The sequence below is a fragment of the Bos grunniens genome, chromosome 5 (genome assembly GCF_055505025.1).
Source record: "Bos grunniens cultivar Pamir isolate PY7600 chromosome 5, Bosgru_T2T1.0, whole genome shotgun sequence".
Taxonomy (NCBI): Eukaryota; Metazoa; Chordata; class Mammalia; order Artiodactyla; family Bovidae; genus Bos; species Bos grunniens.
The window spans coordinates 70,508,180-70,534,707 of NC_141169.1; the positions used below are offsets into that span (position 1 = coordinate 70,508,180).

The 26,528-nt window shown below is 45.4% G+C and overlaps 1 protein-coding gene across 1 annotated transcript in view; it reads right to left on the reverse strand.

Moving 5' to 3' along the window:
- NUAK1 (NUAK family kinase 1) overlaps nt 1-26,528 on the reverse strand; it is a 79,374-nt gene that overhangs the window by 35,762 nt on the left and 17,084 nt on the right. The window contains exon 2 of the mRNA XM_086403981.1: nt 9,704-9,824. Coding sequence (XP_086260107.1) covers nt 9,704-9,824 — 121 coding nt within the window. The remainder of the gene's footprint in view (nt 1-9,703; nt 9,825-26,528) is intronic.

Consider the following 26,528-nt stretch of genomic DNA (forward strand, 5'->3'; position numbering starts at 1 on the left):
GCCAAAGTACTGGACTTTAGCATCATTTGCTTTAGCATCATTCCCTCCAAAGAAATCCCAGGGCTGATCTCCTTCAGAATGGACTGGTTGGAACTTCTTGCAGTCCAAGGGACTCTCAAGACTCTTCTCCAATACCACAGTTGAAAAGCATCAATTCTTCAGTGCTCAGCTTTCTTCACAGTCCAACTCTCACATCCATACATGATCACAGGAAAAACCATAGCCTTGACTAGACAGACCTTTGTTGGCAAAGTAATGTCTCTGCTTTTGAATATGCTATCTAGGTTGGTCATAACTTTCCTTCCAAGGAGGAAGCGTCTTTTAATTTCATGGCTGCAGTCACCATCTGCAGTGATTTTGGAGCCCAAAAAAATAAAGTCTGACACTGTTTCCACTGTTTCCCCACCTATTTCCGATGAAGTGATGGGGCTGGATGCCATGGTCTTCGTTTTCTGAATGATGAGCTTTAAGCCAACTTTTTCACTCTCTTCTTTCACTTTCATCAAAAGACTATTTTTAGTTCCTCTTCACTTTCTGCCATAAGGGTGGTGTCATCTGCATATCTGAGGTTATTGATATTTCTCCCAGCAAGCTTGATTTCAGCTTGTGTTTCTTCCAGCCCAGCGTTTCTCATGATGTACTCTGCATATAAGTTAACTAAGCAGGGTGACAATATACAGCCTTGACATACTCCTTTTCCTATTTGGAACCAGTCTGTTGTTCCATGTCCAGTTCTAACTGTTGCTTCCTGACCTGCATACAGATTTCTCAAGAGGCAGGTCAGGTGGTCTGGGATTCCCATCTCTTTCAGAATTTTCCACAGTTTATTGTGATCCACACAGTCAAAGGCTTTGGCATAGTCAATAAAGCAGAAATAGATGTTTTTCTGGAACTCTCTTGCTTTTTCCATGATCCAGCAGATGTTGGCAATTTGATCTCTGGTTCCTCTTCCTTTTCTAAAACCAGCTTGAACATCAGGAAGTTCACGGTTCACATATTGCTGAAGCCGGGCTTGGAGAATCTTGAGCATTACTTTACTAGCATGCGAGATGAGCGCAATTGTGCGGTAGTTTGAGCATTCTTTGGCATTGCCTTTCTTTGGGATTGGAATGAAAACTGACCTTTTCAAGTCCTGTGGCCACTGCTGAGTTTTCCAAATTTGCTGGCATATTGAGTGCAGCACTTTCACAGCATCATCTTTCAGGATTTGAAATAGCTCCACTGGAATTCCATCACCTCCACTAGCTTTGTTCGTAGTGATGCTTTCCAAGGCCCACTTGACTTCACATTCCAGGATGTCTGGCTCTAGGTCAGTGATCACAGCATCGTGATTATCTGGGTCGTGAAGATCTTTTTTGTACAGTTCTTCTGTGTATTCTTGCCACCTCTTCTTAATATCTTCTGCTTCTGCTAGGTCTATACCATTTCTGTCCTTTATCGAGCCCATCTTTGCATGAAATGTTCCCTTGGTATCTCTAATTTAGTTGAAGAGATCTCTAGTCTTTCCCATTCTGTTGTTTTACTCTTTCTTTGCATTGATCACTGAGGAAGGCTTTCTTACCTCTCCTCGCTATTCTTTGGAACTCTGCATTCAGATGCTTATATCTTTCCTTTTCTCCTTTGCTTTTCACTTCTCTTCTTTTCACAGCTATTTGTAAGGCCTCCCAGACAGCCATTTTGCTTTTTTGCATTTCTTTTCCATGGGGATGGTCTTGATCCCTGTCTCCTGTACAGTGTCACGAACCTCATTCCATAGTTCATCGGGCATTCTACCTATCAGATCTAGACCCTTAAATCTATTTCTCACTTCCACTGTATAATCATAAGGGATGTGATTTAGGTCATACCTGAAGGGTCTAGTGGTTTTCCCTACTTTCTTCAATTTCAGTCTGAATTTGGCAATAAGGAGTTCATGGTCTGAGCCACAGTCAGCTCCTGGTCTTGTTTTTGCTGACTGTATAGAGCTTCTCCATCTTTGGCTGCAAAGAATATAATCAATCTGATTTCGGTGTTGACCATCTGGTGATGTCCATGTGTAGAGTCATCTCTTGTGTTGTTGAAAGAGGGTGTTTGCTATGACCAGTGCATTTTCTTGACAAAACTCTATTAGTCTTTGCCCTGCTTCATTCCATATTCCAAGGTCAAATCTGCCTGTTACTCCAGGTGTTTCTTGACTTCCTACTTTTGCATTCCAGTCCCCTATAATGAAAAGGACATCTTTTTTGGGTGTTAGTTCTATAAGGTCTTGTAGGTCTTCATAGAACTGTTCAACTTCAGCTTCTTCAGTGTTACTGGTTGGGGCATAGACTTGGATTACTGCCTAAAAACCCTGCTGCTGCTGCTAAGTCGCTTCAGTCGTGTCCAACTCTGTGTGACCCCATAGACAGCAGTCCACCAAGGCTCCCCCGTCCCTGGGATTCTCCAGTCAAGAACACTGGAGTGGGTTGCCATTTCCTTCTCCAATGCATTAAAGTGAAAAGTGAAAAGTGAAAGTGAAGTTGCTCAGTGGTGTCTGACTCTAAGCGACCCCACAGACTGCAGCCCACCAGGCTCCTCCATCCATGGGATTTTCCAGGCAAGAGTACTAGAGTGGGGTGCCATTGCCTTCTCCGCCTGAAAATCCTAGATTAAGGTTTCTTCTGCCAGAGGAGAAGTGTTAATTGCTCTACTACAGGTGTTTCCAAACCATTGATGCTCACAGAGCAGCCTTGCTTTGGTTTCTAATCTAACCTACTGAGTAATGGTTATTCTATGATGCTTCTCAAACTTGAGAGTGCATTAGAGTCACCTAGAAAGGGAAAGGGAAGTCGCTCAGTCGTGTCCGACTCTTTGCAACCCCATGTACTGCAGCCTACCAGGCTCCTCCGTCCATGGGATTTGCCAGGCAAGAGTACTGGAGTGGGGTGCCAGAGTCACCTAGAGGACTGGCTATTACACAGCACATCCAGGCCTACCTGCAGGGTTCTGATTCTGTATGTCTAGGGCAGGGCCCAGGAGACACTGATGCTACTGGTTCTGAGTCTCTGTCAGAGAACCATGCTCAGATGTATTATTCAGCAGTTTCTTGGGATCCTGCCACCCTCAAGGGGTTCTTTTCCAGGGAAGCAACAGTTTCTGACTCCAGGACCTCTGCTGGGTTTGTGGAAACATGTTTTACTGGCCCAACTGTCTCTGGCCACAAGCTGTGAGGGAGGAGAAGGCAGGAACACCCTTCATTGGAGCCTGGATTTTTAAAGCAGTGATTCTTCACTAAGAGACAAGCAAACTCTTTACCTGCTGAGCCATGGGAGAAGCCCATATCCCCTTCCAGAAAGATCTAATGGAATCTCAGAAGGCACAGTTTGCTTGAGAAAGCATATTATGTTTCTAAGAAGCTGGAAGGAGCTTTTAACTGATGTAAACTCATGCAAGACATCTCCATGGTAGGAGTTCTGAGAATTGAGTAGAATACAGTCTCTTTCACATCTTCTTTCACATCTTTCACATCTTCTCATGGGCAGCAGGTTTAAGGCAGATGGAGCCAGGCCATGAAACTCACATGATTATCAAAAGAGACACATTTGCTTGCGATTTTGTTTCTGAAGTTTGAGAGACTCTCCCAAAGGCAAGCGATCATAGCTGACAGATGCCAAACAGCCATCCTACTTTGTCCCAGAAAGCCAGGCTCCCTCTTACCTAAGACAAGGGATGTGATGAAAGGGCTAGCCAGTTCCAGAATATCACAATGCAAAGGGCCAAGAGAGAGATGTAATCTTTCAGGGCCAAGAAGAGAGATTTCCAGGAACAAAAACACCGAGGGCATCAAAGTGAAAGCAGCAGCCCAATCTCCCCCACTCCCCACCTTTCTGCTTTTACGTGCGTGACTGTTACCAGATGGGTGCTGTTTCCCTGAAGTGTTATGCAGCAAGACACTGCTTCATGGTTTTGCAGATTTGAATCTCCGGGGCTTTCAAAGGGGAAATGGGGGTGAGACAATGTGCCTTTGATGTTTGAACTTGGGTCCTGAAATCAGAACCCCGGGCAAAAACCATTTTTATCTCTTCCATCCTAGGCAACCAAGTTGAATGCTCAGGCGGACACTTCCTTTTCAGCTGTTCTTTCCTTATTGTCAATTACCTCCCTGCTGAGAGCATGGAATCCCTTTGACTGAAAACAGGGGTCCATCTTGAGACCAGTTATTTCTTTCTTCCTTTTCTCTCTTGATTAGGTTACCCTTAGTATCACACACCAGAAGGTAGATGTCTATCCCCTCTTATTTACTTAGCATTAGCAGCCAGTGATGGTTTGTGTTTACACAGAGTTGACAAATTTGAGGGCCAATCACGTTCACTACAGGTCAACACGAGAGTAACCCTGGGGTCTGGTTTAAGAAAGAAACATTTGAAAGGAATTATTTTGGAGATCTGGTGACCAGCAGCACTGATTTAGTGAAGCTGCAGATTTTATGAGCCTGCAGATATTGTGTGGTGGTGGTTTAGTCACTAAGTCATGTCTGACTCTTTGCAACCCCATGGACTATAGCCTGCCAGGCTGCAAGTACTGTGAATAATATACAAATAACTTACATTTCCATGAACTAAAGCTCAGAAAACACTTGACCAGTGAGTTCACCAGACTGGGGACCCAAGCTTCTTCTTGAGATATATGCAGAATTATTTTCTAAGGTACACACCATGCTGAGATTGAATGCTCTCACATATTTAAGACAGTAACCACTATGAAGGCCAGGAATTTTGTCATGACTGCTATTATTGTTTCTGCTACTGCTGTTGTTGCTAGGGTATGTTTGGTGTATATGTTTGTGTGTGTGTGTTTTAAATCACAAAGGTCCTTGTTCAAGAAGAAATTGTAAAGTTCACTTGGCTAATGTCCCAACAGCCACTTAGATGCCTGGGCACTGATTTTTCACTCCAAAAATTAATGCATCTCAGCACTAAGCTAAGGCTTTTGATTGGCTCATCAAATAATCAGCTGTCAAGAAGAAGGTTCCCCTTTCACTCTGTGAGCTGCAGAGACCAGTGTATTAACTGATAAACTCGGGTTTCATCACCATTGCTGTCACCACATTGTCCATGCCATGCTCCAGGGTTCAAAAGGAGGGGACAAAGGCCAGGCTGAGGGGGATGCCTGGAGCACAGTGGTGGGCTGAAGAACCAGCAAAATATGACATGAGGTCAGAGGTCCAGGGCTGAGGACTGGCAGAGGAAAAAAACAAATGCAGTAAGAACTTTGTGCTAGGGCCATCAACTAGTCAGCATACTCAATATTACAAGCTGAATGTGCTGTGCTTAGCTGCTCAGTTGTGTCCAAATCTTTGCAATCCCATGGACTATAGCCTGCCAAGATCTTCTGTTCATGGGGAGTCTCCAGGAAAGAATACTGGAGTGGGTTGCAATGCCCTCTGCCAGGTATAAGCTGAATATCCCCCCCTGAAAAAGTTCATATGTCAAAGTCCTAAACACCTAATTCTTCAGAATACAACCCTATTTGGAGTCTTTAAAGAAATGATTAAGTTAAAATGAGGTCATTACAGTGGACCCTAATCCAAAAATGGGCTTCCTTGGTGACTCAGTGGTAAAGAATCAGTCTGCCAATGCAGGAGATATGAGTTCAATCCCTGGGGGAAGGTCCCCTGGAGGAGTAAATGGTACCCCACTCCAATATTCTTGCCTGGGAAATCCCAAGGACAGAGAAGCCTGGCGGGCTACAATCGGTGGGGTTGCCAAAATGACTAGTGACCTTCTAAGAAGGAGAAATTTGGATACAGACACATACAGATGTGAAGATACATAGAGAAGACAGCCATCTACAAGCCAAGGAGACAGGCCTTAGAAGAAACCAACTCTACCCACACCCTGGTCTTGGACTTTCAGCCTCCAAATCCAAAATAAATTTCTATTGTTTAAGCCACCCAGTCTGTGGTAGCAGCCCTGGCAAGCCAACACACCCAGCAAGTCATGAACCTGCCTCAGGTTCTACAACCACAAAATGGGAACACCTAGGCTGATTACCTCCTGGGTAGGCTGCAGGGATCAAACAAAAGTAGGTATGGGAGAGCTCTGTGCACAAGGCAGAGTTCTACAGATAACATCAGGATGTCTAACCTCACTCTGGGTGCTGCGTTCTCGGGTCCTGAACAGGAGACAGATAAAGTCACAAGACCTGGAGACTCTGGGGTCACAGGCGGAGGGTCACAGCTGGAAACACATTTTGGGGATCACCTGTTTCTAACCCCTTGGGAAGGGAGGGGAGCTGCCCTCCTCCACAGTTATTTAGTAGATGTGGGAGAAAAAGAACTTGCGTGGGAGAAGGGAAAGAGAATGGAACAGAAACTGGAGATCTCCAAGAAATTAAAAGAAAAAAAAAGGCATATTTAAGTTCCTGGGAGTTCTGTGGATTAAAACAATACCTTTTATTTGTAAGGTACACTGCTGGTCACAAAACATTTAAAGGCAATATAGTTCTTTTTAACCTATTTGAGGTCAGGAAAGGCTTCCCTGGTGGCTCAGACAGTATAGAATCCGCCTGCAATGTAGGAGACCGGGTTTCAATGCCTGGATTGGGAAGATCTGGAGAAGGGAATGGTGACCCACTCCAGTATTCTGGCCTGGAGAATTCCACGGACTGTACAGTTTATCCTTCTGAGAGTCTGATGAAAGCTATGCATTCACCCGCTACCTAGAGAAAAATAACTCATGAACTTAACACATAAAATATTATATACCAACATGGTCTCATCCTACAATAATGAAAATGCTCTATATCTGTGCTGTCCAATATGGCAGCCATGAACCACTAGTGGCTGTTGAGCAACTTGAAATGTGGCTAATGTGACAGAGCAACAGTATTTTTTATTTATTCCAATTAATTTTAATTCAAATATCCATCTATGACTAATGACTTCTGTTTTAGACAATATAGTTATATACTATTCCAGAGGCTTTACAGACCCCTGCTGCTCACCCATGAAACACTTTGTCAATAGACCCCACATTAAGAACCACTTGGGATGAAGCTGACATAAACTTCTCATCAGTGACTTTTTGGAACCTACCTGTATATGTATCATCTCATTTAATCCTGCTGCCAAACCCTAGGAGAGGAGTAGAATGGCTATCCCCATTTTATAGGTACAGTCACTGAGGCACTGCAAAGCCAACCATCCTGCCCAAAGTCTCATGTCTAGTGTAACTCAAACTCTTTCTTGACTCCCTAGACCAGTTCGAAGGGTTTTAGAAATTGAAGCCCAAGCTCTCGCCTGAGGCCTTAGTAGAAATTATTTCTAGTCACCCAAAGAACTTTAATGCATGCACATCTTTAAAGTTACAAGCAAAGGCTTCTCTTCTGGAAGCCACCAGCAAGGCCTGAAGTAAGGCCATTTTGACCTTGATAATAGTATATGATTCCATTGAGGTTCATCTCTGGCCTTCCTTTGAGAAGTAGACAGACTCCTGTTTCCCATTCAGCCTGAAGAATTCCCAAGGCCAAGGAGGGCATGATGCTAATGAAGAAGCAGGCTTCTTGATGCCAGATTTCTGTGACCATAAACTGCCTCCCAAATAAAGAACTGGAAACTTCACACTGGATTAAAACTCTCTCTGCCTTCCCGGCAAAGAAGCTTTCAGCTCTAGGCCAAGAAATCTCAAACACGGAAGTGCGCACAGAGCACGTGACCCACACTGGTCCAAGCCATGCACGGTGGCCTTCAGGTTTCCACGTTGGGCAAAAACACTCCACATTTAATAAAATTCACTTTCATCCTGCATTTTGTATCTCGACTCACTTCTCACTTCTGGAAATTCCCCTCAATTACCAGGCGTATTCAGATTTGTTTCTATCAGCCTGGAATTCTCCTTTTGTCAACTCTTCCTCGGGCTTCCCTGGTGGCACAGTGATAAAGAATCTGCCTGCCAATGCAGGAGATGCAAGAGATGTGGATTTGATCCCTGGGTCAGGAAGATCCCCTGGAGTAGGAAATGGGAACCCACTCCAGTTCTTGCCTGGAGAATGCCATGGACAAAGGAGCCTGGTGGGCTACAGTCCATGGGGTCACAAAGAGTGGGACACGACTGAGCACACACAGGCATGCAATTCTTCCTCAAGAAAAAATTCCCTTCAAGGTCCAGCCTGGATGCCATATATTTCCATGAAAACGTCTAAGCTTAGGTCTCCATGGTCCCAGAATATGTTATTTACATATCTACAGCAGGCCCTAGGACTCTTACATTTCTAACAAACCCAACTGATGCTGTTACTACTGGTTCAGGGGCTGAAATCAGAGACTCACTGCAAGAGATGTTTGTGGAATGAATAAATGACTGAATAAATATAAATTTCCCATAAAACCCTATCCCCAAGGGCCCCAAAAAATGAGCTTTAGAAAAATCAAGATAAAAGATATTACCAGCACTTACTTCTAGATGAGGAGCAAAAACAGAAATAGCAGGTGGGGGGAAAAAAAAATAGCAAAAATCAATAGGGAACCAGAAGAAGGAAAATTTGAAATATCAGAAAAACTTTAGGGTTACCATCTGGTTTCCTCTTAGCCCTTAATGTATAAATTATGAAGAACAGACCAGAAATTAAAAATAGATTTATTTTTCTGAATCATATATTAAAAATATTCTGTAGAACTGCTTTGACTCAGTAAGTCCAAGACTAGGACTATTTCATAAGAAAATAATCAGAAATGAATGTAAAAATGATCTGCAAGGGAAGTCATTAAAAGCCCTGTTTATTATAACCAGAAATGTGAAACAATTTACATATTTGACAAAAGGAGATACAGCCAATAAATTATGGTATGCCCATAAATGGAATACTATAAAGCCTTTCAAAAATGCTCTTATAGGGGAATATTTATTCACATAGGAAGAGATGTATGATATAAAAAATGAAAAACAATAAAGCTAAAACCCAGTATAAACAGTATGATCTAATTTTGGATTAAAAAACACATACATATACAGAGAAGTAGATAAAAATCTAAATATGGATAGAGAGCTATTTATCATACTAATAATTATGTTAATTTTAACAGTTATATTTTGATCATTTTTGCAATTAACACATGTTGCTTTTCTAATTTTTTAAAGGATATTTTTTTAATGTGAGTTGATTTCTTCCTGTGAAGGACCACAGAAGTGAAGCGTGAGCATATATATAAGCTTTTTCCCTCCCTATGTTTCACCAAACACCAACAACGTGCGTTCTATTTGTAAAATATCTGTCACACCAACTGATCCCTCTTCTTTCTTGGTATTTCTTGGTCCGGTTGGAAATTCTTAACTCAAACAGGCTAACTTTCAATAAGTAATGACACCACCCCTGAAGCGTCAGCTTTGGGGAATGACATTTACAACAGAGCCACCGTTACTTGGCCACCCAGAAAACTGCCATTTTTCCAGAAAGCATGGGTGTCTCACATACTGGCTTTCAATAATGTGGGTTGCTTAGCAACTGCCAAGAAACTGGGAAGATGGAAGAAGGCACCAGCCAGAGCTATTTTATGACCAAAGTACACTGTGCTACATGTGTCTGGTTGCATTCAAGGTAACCAAATAAGAGATAACACCCGGCTATTTTTGCATCATGAGGAAAAATACTTGGCTTCTGCCCAGAAAGGCAATTACCTAAAAATCTTGGCAGGCCCCATGGTATGAGAAATGGTCACTGATACGGGGGTGAAAAAAAAATCACTGACCTTCATAAATACTGATGATATGAGGATGGTTGAGGGATGACATGATCTCAATCTCTCGTCTGATGTGAACCATGTCTTGTTCATCCTTAATTTTGTCCTTACGAATGGATTTTATAGCCACCTATAAAGTCAGGAAATGAAATGTTACTCAGAGACCTAAACAGATGCAAATCAGCCATTGGGAGAGTTTAGAAAATAAATACAGATGTTACTTGTTGGCAGAACTGACAATAACCAAAACAAAACTTCGAAATACCCCCTATCATGTCTTTCATTTATAGCAAAAACACCCTTCTCCAGACAACAGAAAATATCAGGTTTTAACAGCCTCAATTCGGGATGGTGTTTCCCGCCCACAAAGCAAAGGGCTCCTTCAACAGGGCCAGATTCATTTACTCTAGGAATCCTGATCCTTTTTGAAAGAAGAAAAAAAAGAAAAAAGAGCTTGGTGTACAGGAGGTCAGTGACTAACACCAAAAGATGAAATCAGCATCAATCGGCCCCACCGTGCAGCTGCCACAGTGATGGACAGAAAAGGCCTTATTGCATGGCCTGTCTGGAGGCCAATTCTGATTAAAGCTTGGATTTTAAGACTTTAGCCTATGCTGTGCTAATGCAATTGCTCAGAAGCCAAATCCTCCCTACATCCTTCCTCTCACTAAGGTACCTTTGATAGCACATGATATGACCAAAAAGCTCTGCTAAAGAAAAAAATCAGAGTAAATCCAAGAAAACAAAGCTAGACTCCCTGCCTGGCCCCGGTTGATCCCAAAGCTCCATGCCAATGTGGTCTGCAAATCCAAACTGTAGAGAATTCCCAGGGCCATGACACAGAGCACTTACTCAAAAGAAACACAGAAATAAAAAAATTAAAAAACAATTTTTTTTAATTAAATGACAATGGGAATCTCATAGGGAAAAACTATGTTTGCCAATGGATTCATCTCTGCTCATAAACAAGTTGGTTGATAATTTCATCTGCCCTGTTTCTAAGGGGGGCAAAAACTACTTTGTGGCGGGGGGGGGGGGGGCAGGTTTTGCTGCCAGCTCTGAAAGCCTGCTTGGTTCCCTCCAAACTGGTCCTCTTGTGACCTCAGCCCTCAACTTAGCACTCTTTCTTGGAGGAAAGGCAGTAAAACCACCCCTCGGATTGCAAAATCACAAAGCACTCTGGAGAAAAAGTCCTTGTTAGCAGCTGCCCAGGGTCACACCTTGACTGTCTAAGAGTCAAGCAGGGGTGGTCTCCGCAGGAATGCACTCATCTCTGTGAACATTTGCAACTTCTGACTTGCAGCAGATACCCATGCAGCCCTAGACTTGGAAATGTTTCCATAAAATACAACCAGTCCAAGAGAACTAGGAAACTCTCATTATTCTTGATTTTGCTATGTGTTGGTTAAATCAACCAGCAGGTCCCCGGATTTCTCTTTTGCAGAACTTTCCCCAGTTGTCGTTAAATCCATATTGGTGTCATTAATATAATAGTGGGGATCTTATTCATTGCTTTAGCTCCAGAGCTTAACAACAGGCCGGGCACATGGCAGGCCTGCGAAAACACTGAGCATGGGCAAGCAGGGAGAGGGAAGGAAAGGGAGAAGGAGAGAAGGAGAGTGGACAACGGGGAGGGGCTGATGCTACTGGATGGCTGGGAAGCCAGACCAGGGAAGTGATAGTCGCACTGAAGCACAAAAGGAGGGACCATTCCAGTCGAACGTCACCACCAAGACAGGAACGTTAGGTTGATGGCTTAGGATTTCTTTGCATCCTACCTATATGGGCCATCGAGGAATGGGGAAAGCAGAGGAGGAATACATGATGCCCAGGGGCAGGCAGCATCTGCCCTACACTGTGGGTGGACCACACGGCTGGAGACAAAGAGATTGCACAGAGATGAATGAGCTTCCAGCTTCAAGGCCCCCTTTCACCAGGGTGTCAGGCCCCCCAGCTCACCCAGGCCCTCACCTCAGCCCCATTCAGGACACAACAAGAAAAGCCTGCCTTTGCTTACGTCAAATGTAAAGACATGACTGGGAGGCTTTATTTTATCAAAGCGGGGCCTGCAATCCTGGGAGCCTGCTCTGGAGGAAGCCGACAGTGAACACACGCAGGCCAGGGAGGATGTGGGTGGCTCCTGGACCAACTACTGCATTCCTCTATGAACTAAAGATGGGCTGAGGGGAGAAACCACCCCGGTGATTATGGAGCAGGCTGAACTTGGCCTTGAGGAGGCCCTATTGTCAAATGACAATAGAAATAAATTCTTTCACCATTCAGGGTCAGGCGAGGGTAGTGACATTCTCAGGGGTAAGAAAATAATCCCACCTGTCAATCTCCCCAACAGTCCAATGAAGGAAAGTGCCCACATTCTAAGCAAACCCCACCCCAGCACTGAGAAAACTAAAAGGGCTCCATATATGTTAACAGCCGTGGTGGCTGTCCTTCTACAAAAGCTTCCCTCATCCGACAATGAATCTTCTATTAAAAGTGTAAAAGAGGACTCATTCTGCCCCTATGTCAAAGGCATAGTGGGAGACAAATGCTAGAAATCACTTAGAACCGTGCAACTGTCGAGGACAGAGGGAAGACATTCAGTTCAACTCCCAAGAGCGGTGTGATGATTCACCCAAGGTCACAGATCCAATTACTGGCCAACCATGAGAGCAATAAGGATAAGAATAATAGCAGGCATTCAAGAGGCACTTAATATATGGTACAGACATCAGACCGTGGTTCTTTACGTCCTTAACGTTCAGGCTTCAGCTCCATGGTCCCTTAGGGAGACCTTTCCTGACCCTCCAGCTGCTTAGAGCTCCTCCCCTACCCTCTCACTCCCTTCCTGCACAATCTGAAATTAGCCTGCTGCATATTCAGCCGGAAGCCAAATCCAGCTACCAAGATGTTTCCAGAGGAAACCCAGAGAGCTCAGAATGGTTGTCACTTTTTTGAAGAGTTGTTTAAAAGAGGAGAATGAGCTCTTAAATGCCGCTCCTGTAACGTAAGGTAGTGCCTCCTTTGTGGAGTGGAAGGATATAAACGGAGGGCAGCACACAGTGAAGCAGTATGGCAGGATGGGTTATGAACTTGGCTTTGAGTCCGGGCTGAAACCACATGCCAGCTGTGTGACCTGGAGCAGGTGGCAAAACCTCTCTGTGCTCTTGTTTCTTCATCTGTCAGGCAGGAAAATACAGCACCTGTCTCACAGGTCCTTATAAAGATTAAATAAATGGCTCAGAATATGCCTGGCCCAGGATAAGTGCTCAACAAATGTTTAAGGCAGAGAAAACGCCCCATAGATAGAGCCTTCCTTTCTTACCCTCCACGCTGGGAACAAACTTAATTCCTCCTGCTTCCTCATGGGGCAGCAGGAGAAGGTCTAGGGAATGGGGACCCTGCTTTGTTCTCACAAGGCATTAAGTGAATGAGAATTTCTCTCCTGGGTCTTTAAATTGTACCCTCAGCGGAAACGTCCAGAAACTCAGAGCAGCTGGGCTCACGGGAGCATCGTGGCTCCTGAGTCTGAGACCAGACAGGAGGAGTAACAACTGGAATCCAAAACACAGCCTCGGGGCCATTTTCCCCTTTCTTCTAACAGTGGCTGCCAGGTGAACATGGGAATCAAATGTTCCCACTTAGAGACAGAAGTCTGACGCGTGGCATCCACTTGAGCCTTTCTGGATTTTGACTGTTCGTGGACTTAATCCTTTTGAGTGCCCATCTGGGACTGAGCACAGTGCTGAGATGTCGTGATGCAAAGTGATTCTGCCCCAGCCCTTGGGGAGCAGGGGATGAGAGGACAAGGGCAATAAGCAAAAAACACACAAGTAATTACATGATTACCCTCATGGCCAAAGGCTACCAAAGAGACCCACAGATACACGATGTTATGGAGCAAACCTCCTCTCCAGTTTTCCTCAACCCTCACCCGTATCTCCCAGGTGGCTCAAACAGTAAAGAATCTGCCCGCGATGCGGGAGATGCGGGTTTGATCCCCGGGTCGGGAAGATCCCCGAGAGTAGGAAATGGCATCTCACTCCAGTATTCTTGCCTGGAGAATCCCACAGACAGAGAGGGGAGCCTGATGGAGTACAGTCCATGGGGTCGCAAACAGTCCGACACAACTGAGCAACTAACACACACACCCACATCTACAAAGAAACAGAAGGAAAGGGCCCAGCAGGAAAAGACTACCAAACGTCTGAAATCATAAACCCTCTAAAAAATAGGTTCAGTTTGTCCCTGCAGGGGTTGGAGAGATTTCACTGAAGCTGGGAACCCAGGTGTGTGAGCCCAACACACAGCCCGGCCCCTTTCCGAAGTGTTCCCAAGTCTAGACAGCATCGTGTGCCTTATAAAATGGTCTGCTTTTAAATAAGGCCACCTTATCGTTTAATGATTAAACCTTCTGGCTGTGGACCTGCAAATTCTGCCCCGCGGTGCCTGCCTGTTTAAGAGGCAAACGGCCCAGCCAACGCTGATCCCTTGTTTAATGTAACAGCCTTCTCTTCTGCAGTGTTCATTTTTCCTTTTTTGAATAATCACCCAAAACCACCTGCTCTGCAGCCACTTTTCCACAGTGGCTATTGTGAATGTTCAGAGCTCAGGGATGTAGGCAGGGCTATGCAGAGCAAAGCAGTATGATCAAAATTCAGGCTTTTGCTGACTGGGTGACCTCAGGTGAACCCAAACCTCACAGGTCTCAGTTTCCTCATCTGTAAAATGGAGTCGGCAAGTCCTAACTCTTGGGGCTGTTACAAGGAGGGGAAATAATGTAAGTAAAGTGACTGGTACTCAGGTATTCACTGAATGGCAGTGACTATAACAAGGTCTGTCAGGACAATATAGTGATACAGGGTCCTGGGCCACATGTAAAGGCGTGACAAGCCCACAGTATATCATCATATTGACTTCCCCCCTGCTGATTTCTCCCACACATATCCTCCCCTTCCCCATATTTGTACTGAGGCAATAGGTGAAATTTTATATCCACCCTGCCTGCCTACAAAGAGCAGGGCAGCCAGCCATCTTCCTGGCCTGCTTTGAAGAGTGGGGGAAATCCTAGGCAGACTGCATATTTGAGCCTCTAACCAAGAGAATCACTACCCTGCTCCCTCCACAGCCTCCTCCCATGATGCTCATTGATTGACACATGTCAGTCTGAAGAGAGGGTTCGAGAAGAGTATCTGTCAAAGGGGTCCTGGGTTTCACGTCAAAAGTGAAGATTTTGAATCCAAAGGTCTAAGATGGAGCCTGGGATTCTGGATTTCTAACAAGCTCCCAGGTAATGAGCCTGTGATGTCAGCCCAGGGACCACACTTTGAGGAGCAAGATCTTAATGCTTTGTCATGAGCCTTAACATTACCAACATTCTTAAAACAGTAGCAATATTCTTAATAACAACAACACCTAATATTTATAATGTGTTAACCAGTTAAAAAAGTCCAAAATGCAGTACTTGGATGCAATCTCAAAAACGACAGAATGATCTCTGTTCATTTCCAAGGCAAACCATTCAATATCACAGTAATCCAAGTCTATGCCCCAACCAGTAACACTGAAGAAGCTGAAGTTGAACGGCTCTATGAAGACCTACAAGACCTTTTAGAATTAACACCCAAGAAAGATGTCCTTTTCATTATAGGGGACTGGAATGCAAAAGTAGGAAGTCAAGAAACACCTGCAGTAACAGGCAAATTTGGCCTTGGAATATGGAATGAAGCAGGGCAAACACTAATAGAGTTTTGCCAAGAAAATGCACTGGTCATAGCAAACACCCTCTTCCAACAACACAAGAGATGACTCTACACATGGACATCACCAGATGGTCAACACCGAAATCAGATTGATTATATTCTTTGCAGCCAAAGATGGAGAAGCTCTATACAGTCAGCAAAAACAAGACCAGGAGCTGACTGTGGCTCAGATCATGAACTCCTTATTGCCAAATTCAGACTGAAATTGAAGAAAGTAGGGAAAACCACTAGACCCTTCAGGTATGACCTAAATCAAATCCCTTATGATTATGCAGTGGAAGTGAGAAATAGATTTAAGGGCCTAGATCTGATAGATAGAGTGCCTGATGAACTATGGAATGAGGTTCCTGACATTGTACAGGAGATAGGGATCAAGACCATCCGCATGGAAAAGAAATGCAAAAAAGCAAAATGGTTGTCTGGGAGGCCTTACAAATAGCTGTGAAAAGAAGAGAAGCGAAAAGCAAAGGAGAAAAGGAAAGATATAAGCATCTGAATGCAGAGTTCCAAAGATTAGCAAGAAGAGATAAGAAAGCCTTCTTCAGCGATCAATGCAAAGAAAGAGGAAAAAAAACAGAATGGGAAAGACTAGAGATCTCTTCAAGAAAATCAGAGATACCAAGGGAACATTTCATGCAAAGATGGGCTCGATAAAGGACAGAAATGGTATAGACCTAACAGAAGCAGATGATATTAAGAAGAGATGGCAAGAATACACAGAAGAACTGTACAAAAAAGATCTTCACGACCCAGATAATCACGATGGTGTGATCACTGACCTAGAGCCAGACATCCTGGAATGTGAAGTCAAGTGGGCCTTAGAAAGCATCACTACGAACAAAGCTAGTGGAAGTGATGGGATTCCAGTGGAGCTATTTAAAAGCCTGAAAGATGATGCTGTGAAAGTGCTGCACTCAATATGCCAGCAAATTTGGAAAACTCAGTGGTGACCACAGGACTGGAAAAGGTCAGTTTTCATTCCAATCCCAAAGAAAGGCAATGCCAAAGAATGCTCAAACTACCGCACTATTGCACTCATCTCACATGCTAGTAAAGTAATGCTCCAGATTCTCCAAGCCAGGCTTCAGCAATATGTGAACTGTGAACTTCCTGATGTTCAAACTGGTTTTAGAAAAGGAAGAGGAACCAGAGATCAAATTGCCAACATCTGCTGGATCATGGAAAAAGCAAGAGAGTTCCAGAAAAACATCTATTTCTGCTTTATTGACTACGCCAAAGCCTTTGACTGTGTGGATCACAATAAACTGTGGAAAATTCTGAAAGAGATGGGAATCCCAGACCACCTGACCTGCCTCTTGAGAAATCTGTATGCAGGTCAGGAAGCAACAGTTAGAACTGGACATGGAACAACAGACTGGTTCCAAATAGGAAAAGGAGTACGTCAAGGCTGTATATTGTCACCCTGCTTAGTTAACTTATATGCAGAGTACATCATGAGAAACACTGGGCTGGAAGAAACACAAGCTGGAATCAAGATTGCCGGGAGAAATACCAATAACCTCAGATATGCAGATGACACCACCCTTATGGCAGAAAGTGAAGAGGAACTAAAAAGCCTCCTGATGAAAGTGAAAGAGGAGAGTGAAAAAGTTGGCTTAAAGCTCAACATTCAGAAAACGAAGATCATGGCATCCGGTCCCATCCTTTCATGGGAAATAGATGGGGAAAGAGTGGAAACAGTGTCAGACTTTATTTTTCTGGGCTCCAAAATCACTGCAGATGGTGACTGCAGCCATGAAATTAAAAGACGCTTTCTCCTTGGAAGGAAAGTTATGACCAACCTAGATAGCATATTCAAAAGCAGAGGCATTACTTTGCCAACAAAGGTTCGTCTAGTCAAGGCTATGGTTTTTCCAGTGGTCATGTATGGATGTGAGAGTTGGACTGTGAAGAAAGCTGAGCACCAAAGAATTGATGCTTTTGAACTGTGGTGTTGGAGAAGACTCTTGAGAGTCCCTTGGACTGCAAGGAGATCCAACCAGTCCATTCTGAAGGAGATAAGCCCTGGGATATCTTTGGAAGGACTGATGCTAAAGCTGAAACTCCAGTACTTTGGCCACCTCATGCGAAGAGTTGACTCATTGGAAAAGACTCTGATGCTGGGAGGGATTGGGGGCAGGAGGAGAAGGGGACAACAGAGAATGAGATGGCTGGATGGCATCACCAACTCGATGGACATGAGTTTGAGTGAACTCCGGGAGTTAGTGATGGACAGCGAGGCCTGGTGTGCTGCAATCCATGGGGTCGCAAAGAGTCAGACATGACTGAGTGACTGAACTGAACTGAACCAGATGCCAATGGACCGTATCTCATTTAATCCTAACTACAATCCTAATCCCCACTGAACAAAGCCACCAAGTCACCAAGAAGATAAATACTGCCTAAAATTCCACAGCCTGTAAAAGACGGAGCGAAGATTTGAACCCAGGCTGGCTGAGCCCAGAAGCTGCTGATTCTTGAAGTTATGGATAAAGTTGGGGTGGACAGCAAACACGGCAGGTGAGAGAATTTCTCCGAAGATCCCAAAGAATCTCCAAAACCCAGTGTGATGAGCATCCTCCAAGCAGATGAAGTTTTTTACAGGGTCCCATGTGAGGTCCCGGGGAGGCAGGACTAGGGGACCAAGCAGCAGGGAAGAAATGGGGCCATAAATATGGCATCAGTCTCACTTAGTGAGAACAAGTTTGAGTTCTGCTCCAGCAACGGGAGCTGGCCACTTCCCTGCCATTCATAGGTATGATCTCATAGCCAGCCACATTCCACAGGAGCTGCAGGGCACTGCATCAGAGGTAGCTTGGGGGGGTCTTTTCTTACCAAGGGGCCCAGAGGCCACTAGCAGTGGGAATGGTTACCCAAGTCAAGTTGGAGAGGTGGGGGTTCCTGCCCTGGTCTGGCTGATGGTCAGAGTTCAAGGCCAGGCACAGCTCCTTGTGGGACCCATGGGTCCAAAGTTCCCTAGGATCACCAAAGAACTCCCATTAAGAAAGGCTATGCCCAGCCGTGACCATGGTGATGCCAGCCAGAAGGCCACCTTCTAGCCAAAGCCCCTGATTCATCAAATGACCCCCAGCATTTTGTGAGGAGTCCGGCCAACTCAGGCCAACACTCACTTCTGCAAGTTGCCGTGATGCAACCAGCCCCGCAGGGACGCAAGCCAGCTCCGCCGCAGGGCCTCTGGGCCTCTTCCCTTCTGGCCTGTTGATTCATGTCGATACACGATACATGGATGTTTTTTCAGACAGAAGCGGGTTGGAAGCCAAGAGTTGTATCAACAGGCTCCGAGGAGAGGCATCCTGATGCCAGGGAGCACGGCATGTGTAAGAAAGAGCTTTTTCTTCAAAGAAAAGCATCCTACCATTTGCTGCCACCAGCCCTTTAATCATGCAAGAGGTTATGAAAATATAATCCTAAGTAAATCAGCTCTCAATCTTCAATTTATCAAAATTCCCCATAAAAGATGCTGTTTCCTCAGATGACACTGATTTTTTTTTTTCTACTGCCATGAAAAATGTGTTCTATCTCCAGAACTAAAATGGCAAACCAGACTTTGATTTGACCAGGCCAGGGCCCACCTAGGACCCAGGGACATTTCTATCTACTTGTATAGCCATCTCTGGTTCCATGCCCGCCCCTTCAAGGGTTGAGTGGAGCATGTCATCATTACACGTGGCGATGCTGCAAGGGGAGTAGAATTAATGACTAAGAAACTGAGGGCAGATTTACACTCCCTGTATGGCACTGAGGTTTGTAAACAGGAGATAGTGGCCAGGGCTGACCAAGTAGAAACCAAAAGAGCCACTGATGGAAAGTTAGTGCCAGCAGCAATGCCAAAGCTAGCCACGAGCATTTGCATTTGATTGTTCAAATGCAAACCCCAGGGTCCACCCCAGACCTACTGAGTTCGAGCATGAGGGCAAGCTGTAGGCACCCAGGTGATCCTACAATAGTGATGTCTGAGACCCATCACCTTAAAGCCCAATCAATGAGGCTAAAAGGGCACTCATTCCATAACTTAAACTATGAGGGGAGTTCCCTGGTAGTCCAGTGGTTAAGACTTCACCCTCCCAAAGCGGGGAGCACAGGTTTGATCCCTGGTCAGGGAACTATAGGGCTTCCCAGGTGGCGCAGTGGTAAAGAATCTAGCTGCAATCAGGAGATGCAAGAGACATAGGTTTGATCCCTGGGTCAGGAAGATCCCCTGGAGTAGGAAATGGCAACCCGCTCCAGTATTCTTGCCTGGATAATCCCATGGACAGAGGAGCCTGGCGGGCTATGGTCTACAGGGTCACAAAGAGTCGGACACAACTAACCACGTACACACGGAGAATAAAATAAAAACGGTACACCCAAAAATAAAAAATAAATACATAAAGATGAATTAGATAGAGCTTGAGTCAAAAAAGAAAGAAAAAAAATACCCTGTAGCCAAAAAGCTAGATAATTAAAAAAGCTAGATAATTCAGGGAAATTCATGAACTGCCTATCTATAAAGAAAGGAATTTAAAGCAAGTTACTTCCTTGAGGAGACTCAGTGACCTGAATGAATTTGCCCCTGGGAAAAGGAAGGTTTGTTCCCAGAGGACATCTGGGTCATCTGGACGTCTGGGGCCCGTCTTAACCCAAGGCAGGCCTGTGGATGCCCAGAGACCACAGACGCTTGCTGCTCATGGGTTACTTATGGCTTCGCAGGCCACCTGGAGCTCCCACGCCGGGTCAAAGTGAATGTGTCCGAAGGAAGAAAGAGCAAATGAGCTCTGGAGCCCCGCCCCCAGTCCTGCCTGCTCTGTGAGAGAGGGTCTGCCTGGGGCTGTGAGGAACCCCCTCTTACTGGGATCTGCTGGAAATCTCTATGAAACAACCCCAGGGCTCCTTGCAGGAAAGGCCATCTGGTAGCAGAAGAGATGCCACAAAGGCAACACCAGAGTCCCAAAACGACTGAAAACGTAAGGCTGGGACCGCAGGGTTTATCTGGGGACTCACACTGAAAGTGAGATGCCACAGCAACTCAGAAATAAAATACAACAGCAACTTGGAAATCTAAAGGGCAGCAGCTCTTGCTCCGGGTTTTAATCATTCTGGGGAGAGGACAGACCAGACCAGAGGGCTGAGGTTACTTCTAAGTAGGACAGCCTCAAGCAGTAGCATCTGATCACTCTGACACTGTTTACACCACGGCTTGAATAAGCTTAGGGTTGTGCAACTCTGATTCATCCAGCTCCAAGCCCAGCAGAGCCCCAGCCAGCAGTGCTGCTAAGAAAGCCAGCCTCAGCCCCTCGGCCCTGTCATCAGTCACAGGAACGTGGCCCAGGAGCCCCCCCTTCACAGGGAGGTCCTCGGGCCACCATGTCACAGCCTCAGTTACCTCATCTGTAGGGGAGGTGACAGAGCACCAACCCCACAAGGTGGCCGTAGGGATCACATCAGATCAGATCTTGCACGTGGTGAAGGGTGAGAAGGCATAGCCAGTACCGTTACTGCCAGCAGACGTCTGAGCTGCAAGGACCCCCGAATGTTCTATGCCAACCCCCTTGTTTTACAGATGAGGAAACTGAGTCCCAGGGAGGTTAAAGTACAGACCCAAGTTCACGAAGTTAACAGCAGCACTGGAACGGCAACAAAGGTCCTCAGTTCCTCTCTAGTCTGGGATATAACACACCTAGGGTGAGGATTCCTAACAAATTCCAAACCATAGCTAGCTTCAGAAATGAAACTGCCACCCCAAAAATATCATATATTAAGGCATATACATGGAATCTAAAAAAATTATACTGATGAACCTATTTGCAGGGCAGGAATACAGACGCATAGAGAACAGACTTGTGGGCCCAGAGGGGAAACGAGAGGGTGGGACTATTGAGAGAGTAGCATTGAAACATATATATTACCATATGTAAGACAGATAGCTAGTGGGAAGTTGCTATATAACCTAGGGAGCTCCCTACAGTGCTCTGTGACAACCTAGAGGAGCGGGATGGGGTGGGGGGTGGGAAGGAGATTTAAGAAGGAGGGGACCTACGTATAAATATGGCTGATTCATGTTGTATGGCAGAAACCAACCCAACATTGTAAATCAATTATCCTCCAATTAAAAATAAAAATTTTTAAAGGGGTTTAAATTAACATTTACATGTAAAGCAGGCCCCAGCACAACAAAGTTCCTATTATTAATAAATTGAGGTGGGGGGCAGTGACAGCCATTCGTAAGTGTGCTGGCAAATCAGGATCCATTTCACAGCACGACGCGTGATTTCATTCCATTTGATGCCAGGGAGCTGTCCTCACACAGACATGCTAGGGACGCAGTTTGCAATCCAACTCAGTCCAAACCTTGCTGCAATTCCTGAAGCCTGATTTGATATCACACATGGGTAGGCATACCTGGGAGGTTCTTATCCCATTTTTTCTTAATTCACTGAAAACACTTCTTTTAAATTTTAACTTCAGACTCCCACTGGATCAGTGACCCCGGGAACCAATGAAAAAGAGACAGAAAAGACCTAAGAAACAACATTAGTTTTCCAAAGGGAGAGGAAATTAGCTAATTGAGTTGGCTGATCCAGGTGAACAGAAGAAAGAAAAGAAATTCTTCATATCTTATGATGGTAGGATACACATAACACACACACACAAATGAAAGGACAAGGCTTTAAGTTTTCCTTTTTTTCCATGGGTGATTTCACAGACAAGTGAAAGAAGGGAGTCTTCAGAAGTTATTTTTATCCTGACTCAATCCCCCTTAGTCTGAAAAGGGATGCATAGCAATTAGGGTGCACAGACAGAGCAGACAGGAAGGAACAAGAGGATGGGCTGCAGTCGGTCCCCCCAGAGGCCTCATTCATCATCTCCTCAGAAGCAGCAGCTTCTTTCTGAGGAAGCTCGCAGTGGCTCTCAGTGTCCATTAGCCAGAGAGTTCACAGGCTGGTCCCTACTCCACAGCCCCCTGCACACACACCCACAATCCATCTGGATGCTTGTCAGCTCCCTAATTACCGCCCTACCATCCTTCCAGGGATGCTGTCACAGCGGGACCTCCGGCTACAAACATACAGACCCCACCCAGCACTGACAGCCTGACTCTCAAGGAGCAAGCTCAGCCCCCTTGCATCCGCCACCACATCAGGCCGGCTGCCTCCGGGACCCTCACCCAGCACCCATCACTCAACTCCCACCCCTGGGGACACTGGGGCAGGGTCTGTTGGTCTCCACAAGGACTCAGGGAGCAGCCTGGGTGTGTCCATGCCCCTGGACATTTGTGCTTGTCATTTCCTCTGCCCAGATCCCTCCATGCCCTACTGTCTGCAACTAACTTCTCCAGCTGACCACCTCCTCCACATCCACCCCCTGCAATGAGCCCCCATGGCACATACACAGATCCCCTTTCATAACCTCACTCACCATTACTTGTAGCTTTCACTTACACAGAGACCGTTAATCTTTTATTCACTGCAATGTCTCCAGTGCCTAGCAGGTGACTGGTGTTTTGTAAATGCCAAAAAGCTGTGTCTGAAATGACCCTCCCGCATATCAAAAAGACCTTTATAAAACCCTAAAACAATAACAGGGCATCTTATTCCACCCAACCTAGCCCCCAGCTTCCTGTCACTGACTCCTCTCTTGCTGAACTCTCAACTGTCAAATCCCTACTTATCCACAAATTATTGAGCCTGAAATTCCTTGTCTTTAAAATGGAGTGGTAATAGTGCCCACTCCAGAAGGGCTGGAAGAGAATTCACAACAACAGCTAATGGTAATCATAATAATCACCAGTTATCAAGCCCTTATTGTGTGCCAGGCACTGGGCACCACTCTGTTAAACCTCTCCACTGCTCGTTCACTCATTAAAGTCTTGCTAAAACATTATTTCTGCTTGCTTGATTAATTTAAACTGAGTCTGAGGGAGGTGAATAACTTGCCCCAGGGCACACGACTAATGAATAGGAGAGCTGGGTCTCACTAAACCCAAAGACCACATTCCGAAATTCGGTACCAACACTGACAAAGCAAGGAGCACAGGGCCTGGCATTTAGTGCATGTTTAGAGGAAAAAAAAAAGAAAGAGCTGAATCAGAGTCTCTGGAGATGCAGGTCCCACCAAAGCCACACTGCACTGCTTTGTCCCCACCCTAAGTCTTTTCTTTTTTTAATTTAAATCATTTCATCTTCAAAAACACAACCTCTGCTGTTCCTTGCTGCTCTCTGTGGGATCAGTCAACACAGCTGAACAAAGGCCAGAATCAGACAGGAGGGTCTGGGAAGTGCACCCCTAAAATGATGCAACAACGAGTCAATTCTCCAGCAAGCAATTCTGGGAAATCTGCTCTGGATAAGGCACTGATCAAGGTTTAGCAGATCATGGGCCTACCCTTCCGGTTGCTTGTAATTCCCTAGAGAGGGCAAAGAACAGGTGGGCTCTGTCCTGCCCTGCACCTGTTCATCCTTCTACTAGTAGGAGCACCCTGACTTTGCACTGGGGATCACCCCTACCCCACTGGATACAGTTTTATAGAGACTACCAGACGAGATGCTTCACGTTCCCTGTGCCAATGAGTAGACACGTGATCCAGGGTTTGGCCAAGGAGATGCTCTTTCTAGGACTCTGAGTCCCTGGCAAAGGGTTCTTTTGTGAGGTAACAGGCAGAAACTGATGTCTGTGTGCAGAGGCAGGGCCTCGTGAGAAGTCCTTCCCTGCCTCACTCCCCATCTCCACCCCTGAGTCTCACTCTTGCTCCTAAAAACGGAAACGAGTCCCACTATGCTCAGAGTATGAATTGTCCCATCCCCAACAAAGAGACCCTGCCCTGTCCCCTTATACGCCTCTTGTTGTGAGCCTTACTCTCCATCACCTCCAGTATAAGATGGACCTCTGACTACTTCACTTCACTAGTACTAGTCAAAATACCATCATCAGGACCCAGGAAGGTTAATTTTTACAATTTCCTCTCACGCCCCAATAAAGCCAGAGTAAATTATTATGGAGTTTTGCCCTTTTCTTTTCTGGTTGACAGGGGGTCCAGTCAGGTCATTTTGATCTATCTTGCAAAAGAGGTACAGGAAGTCCAACTATATTCTCTGCCAAATGATGTTCACCCCTATAAAATATGTGTGTGTGTGTGCTCAGTCATGTCCAACTCTTTGCCACCCCATGGACTGTAGCCCACCAGGCTCCGCTGTCCATGGAATTTTCCAAGCAAGAATACTGGAGCGGGTTGCCATTTCCTACTCTAGGGGATCTTCCCAATCTAGGGATCAAACCCGAGTCTCCTGCACTGGTAGGGGATTCCTTACTACTGCGCCACCTGGGAAGCCCCTATAAAATATTTACCAGTTGTTATAAACTGAATTGTGCTCCCCTCCCCCCAGCATTCTTGCCAGGATAACCCAATGGACAGAGGAGGCTGGCGGGCTACACAATCCATGGGGTCACAAAAAGTCGGATGTGACTTAGCGACTAAACAACAACTGCCATGTATACAATGTCATCCACTTTATTTTGCACTTTCTACAACCCATAAGGCAGGCTACTTATTTTGCAGAAGAAGGAAACTAATACTGGGGAAAGGAGTGCCCCGAGTCCCTGCAGGTCATCAATGCAACATCCCAAGTTCAACCGAGGTACCTGAATTGTGCACCCAATACTACCTGGGACATACCTGTTTCCAAGTGTCATCAAATGGAACCACAGGGAAAAGAAGAAACACCCCAAGTCCTAGCACTGCGATGCTTCCTTTTTCTGTCATTTAAACCTTGGGGAAAAACTAGTTCAGATATAGAACTATTCCCCGTGGGCGATCTGGCCGGAGAGCTAATCAGAGCAATTTGAGTGCACGGCTAAACGAGGACACCCCTTCCTGGACCAAGCCTTGCCTTTATGGCAACACTTCATAAGAACCATTCCCTTACAACAAAACTGTCAAATCCAGCAACCACAGGCCAGAAACATCCCAGCTGAAGCCCGCCAAGCTGCTTTCTGATGTACTGTACACACAAATACCAATATTCCCCAGATGTTCTCCATGTAAAACATTTGGTTTGAGACACAGCCCTCCTTGCCCCAAAACTCTTACATTTGTTTAATGGACTCATACAGTTCAGCTAAAATATCCTGGAGCCGACATCTGAGGCCAGCCAGGCTCTGATGCAAGCGCCCCATCTGCAGAAAACACGAACAAGTAAATAAGACCGTCCTCCCCGAGATTTATGCGCCCTGCATCTCTAAGCAGGTCATAAAATGTAAGCTATGTATGGAGACTGATGCAAGTTGCTTTCAAGTGTGTTTCTGCGTCCATCTCGGTATTAATCTAAGACTGATGTTCAAAAAGACAGTAGGTCTGGCATGCTGAAGAGGAGGCTGCATCCTGCTTCTCTTTTTTTAATTAATTTTATTTATTTATGTATTTATTTTTGGCTGTGCTGGGTCTTTGTGGCCGTGCGGGCTTTAGTTGCAGCAAGCCCAGGCTACTCTCCAGTTGCAGTATGCGGGCTTCTCATTGCAGTGGCTTCCCTTGTGCCGGAGCACGGGTTCTAGGGCATGCAAGCTTCAGCAATTGTGGTTCCCTGGCTCTACAGCACAGGCTCAATAGCTGTGGCGAGCATGCTTAGTTGCTCCACAGCATGTGGGATCCTCCCAGGCCAGGAATCGAATCTGTCTCCTGCATTGGCAAGCGGATTCTTTATCACTGAGCCACCAGGAAAGCCCTGCATCCTGCTTCCTACTCCTTCAGAAGTTAAAAAATCTGTCACTCGAGCAACCTAGGTGAATGAGGTGAAGGTAGGTTTTCTCCTGGTTTTAGTTTTCCAAATACTCCGAAGTCATTTATCCCTTAACCCACAATCTGGAACACAGGCAAAATGTGAACAAAATGGAAAATGCAGTGGACCCTGAATCAACAGAACCAGCTCACCCACATACTAAACTGAGTGAGTCTGGCTGGCCCAACTCCCCCCAAAATGGCTCATTCCATTACATGAGAAAACAGTACTTTTCTAGATTCACTGTCACGATTCTAGACTCTAGGTTCATTTCTAGATTCATTTCTAGATTTGTGGCCCATTCAT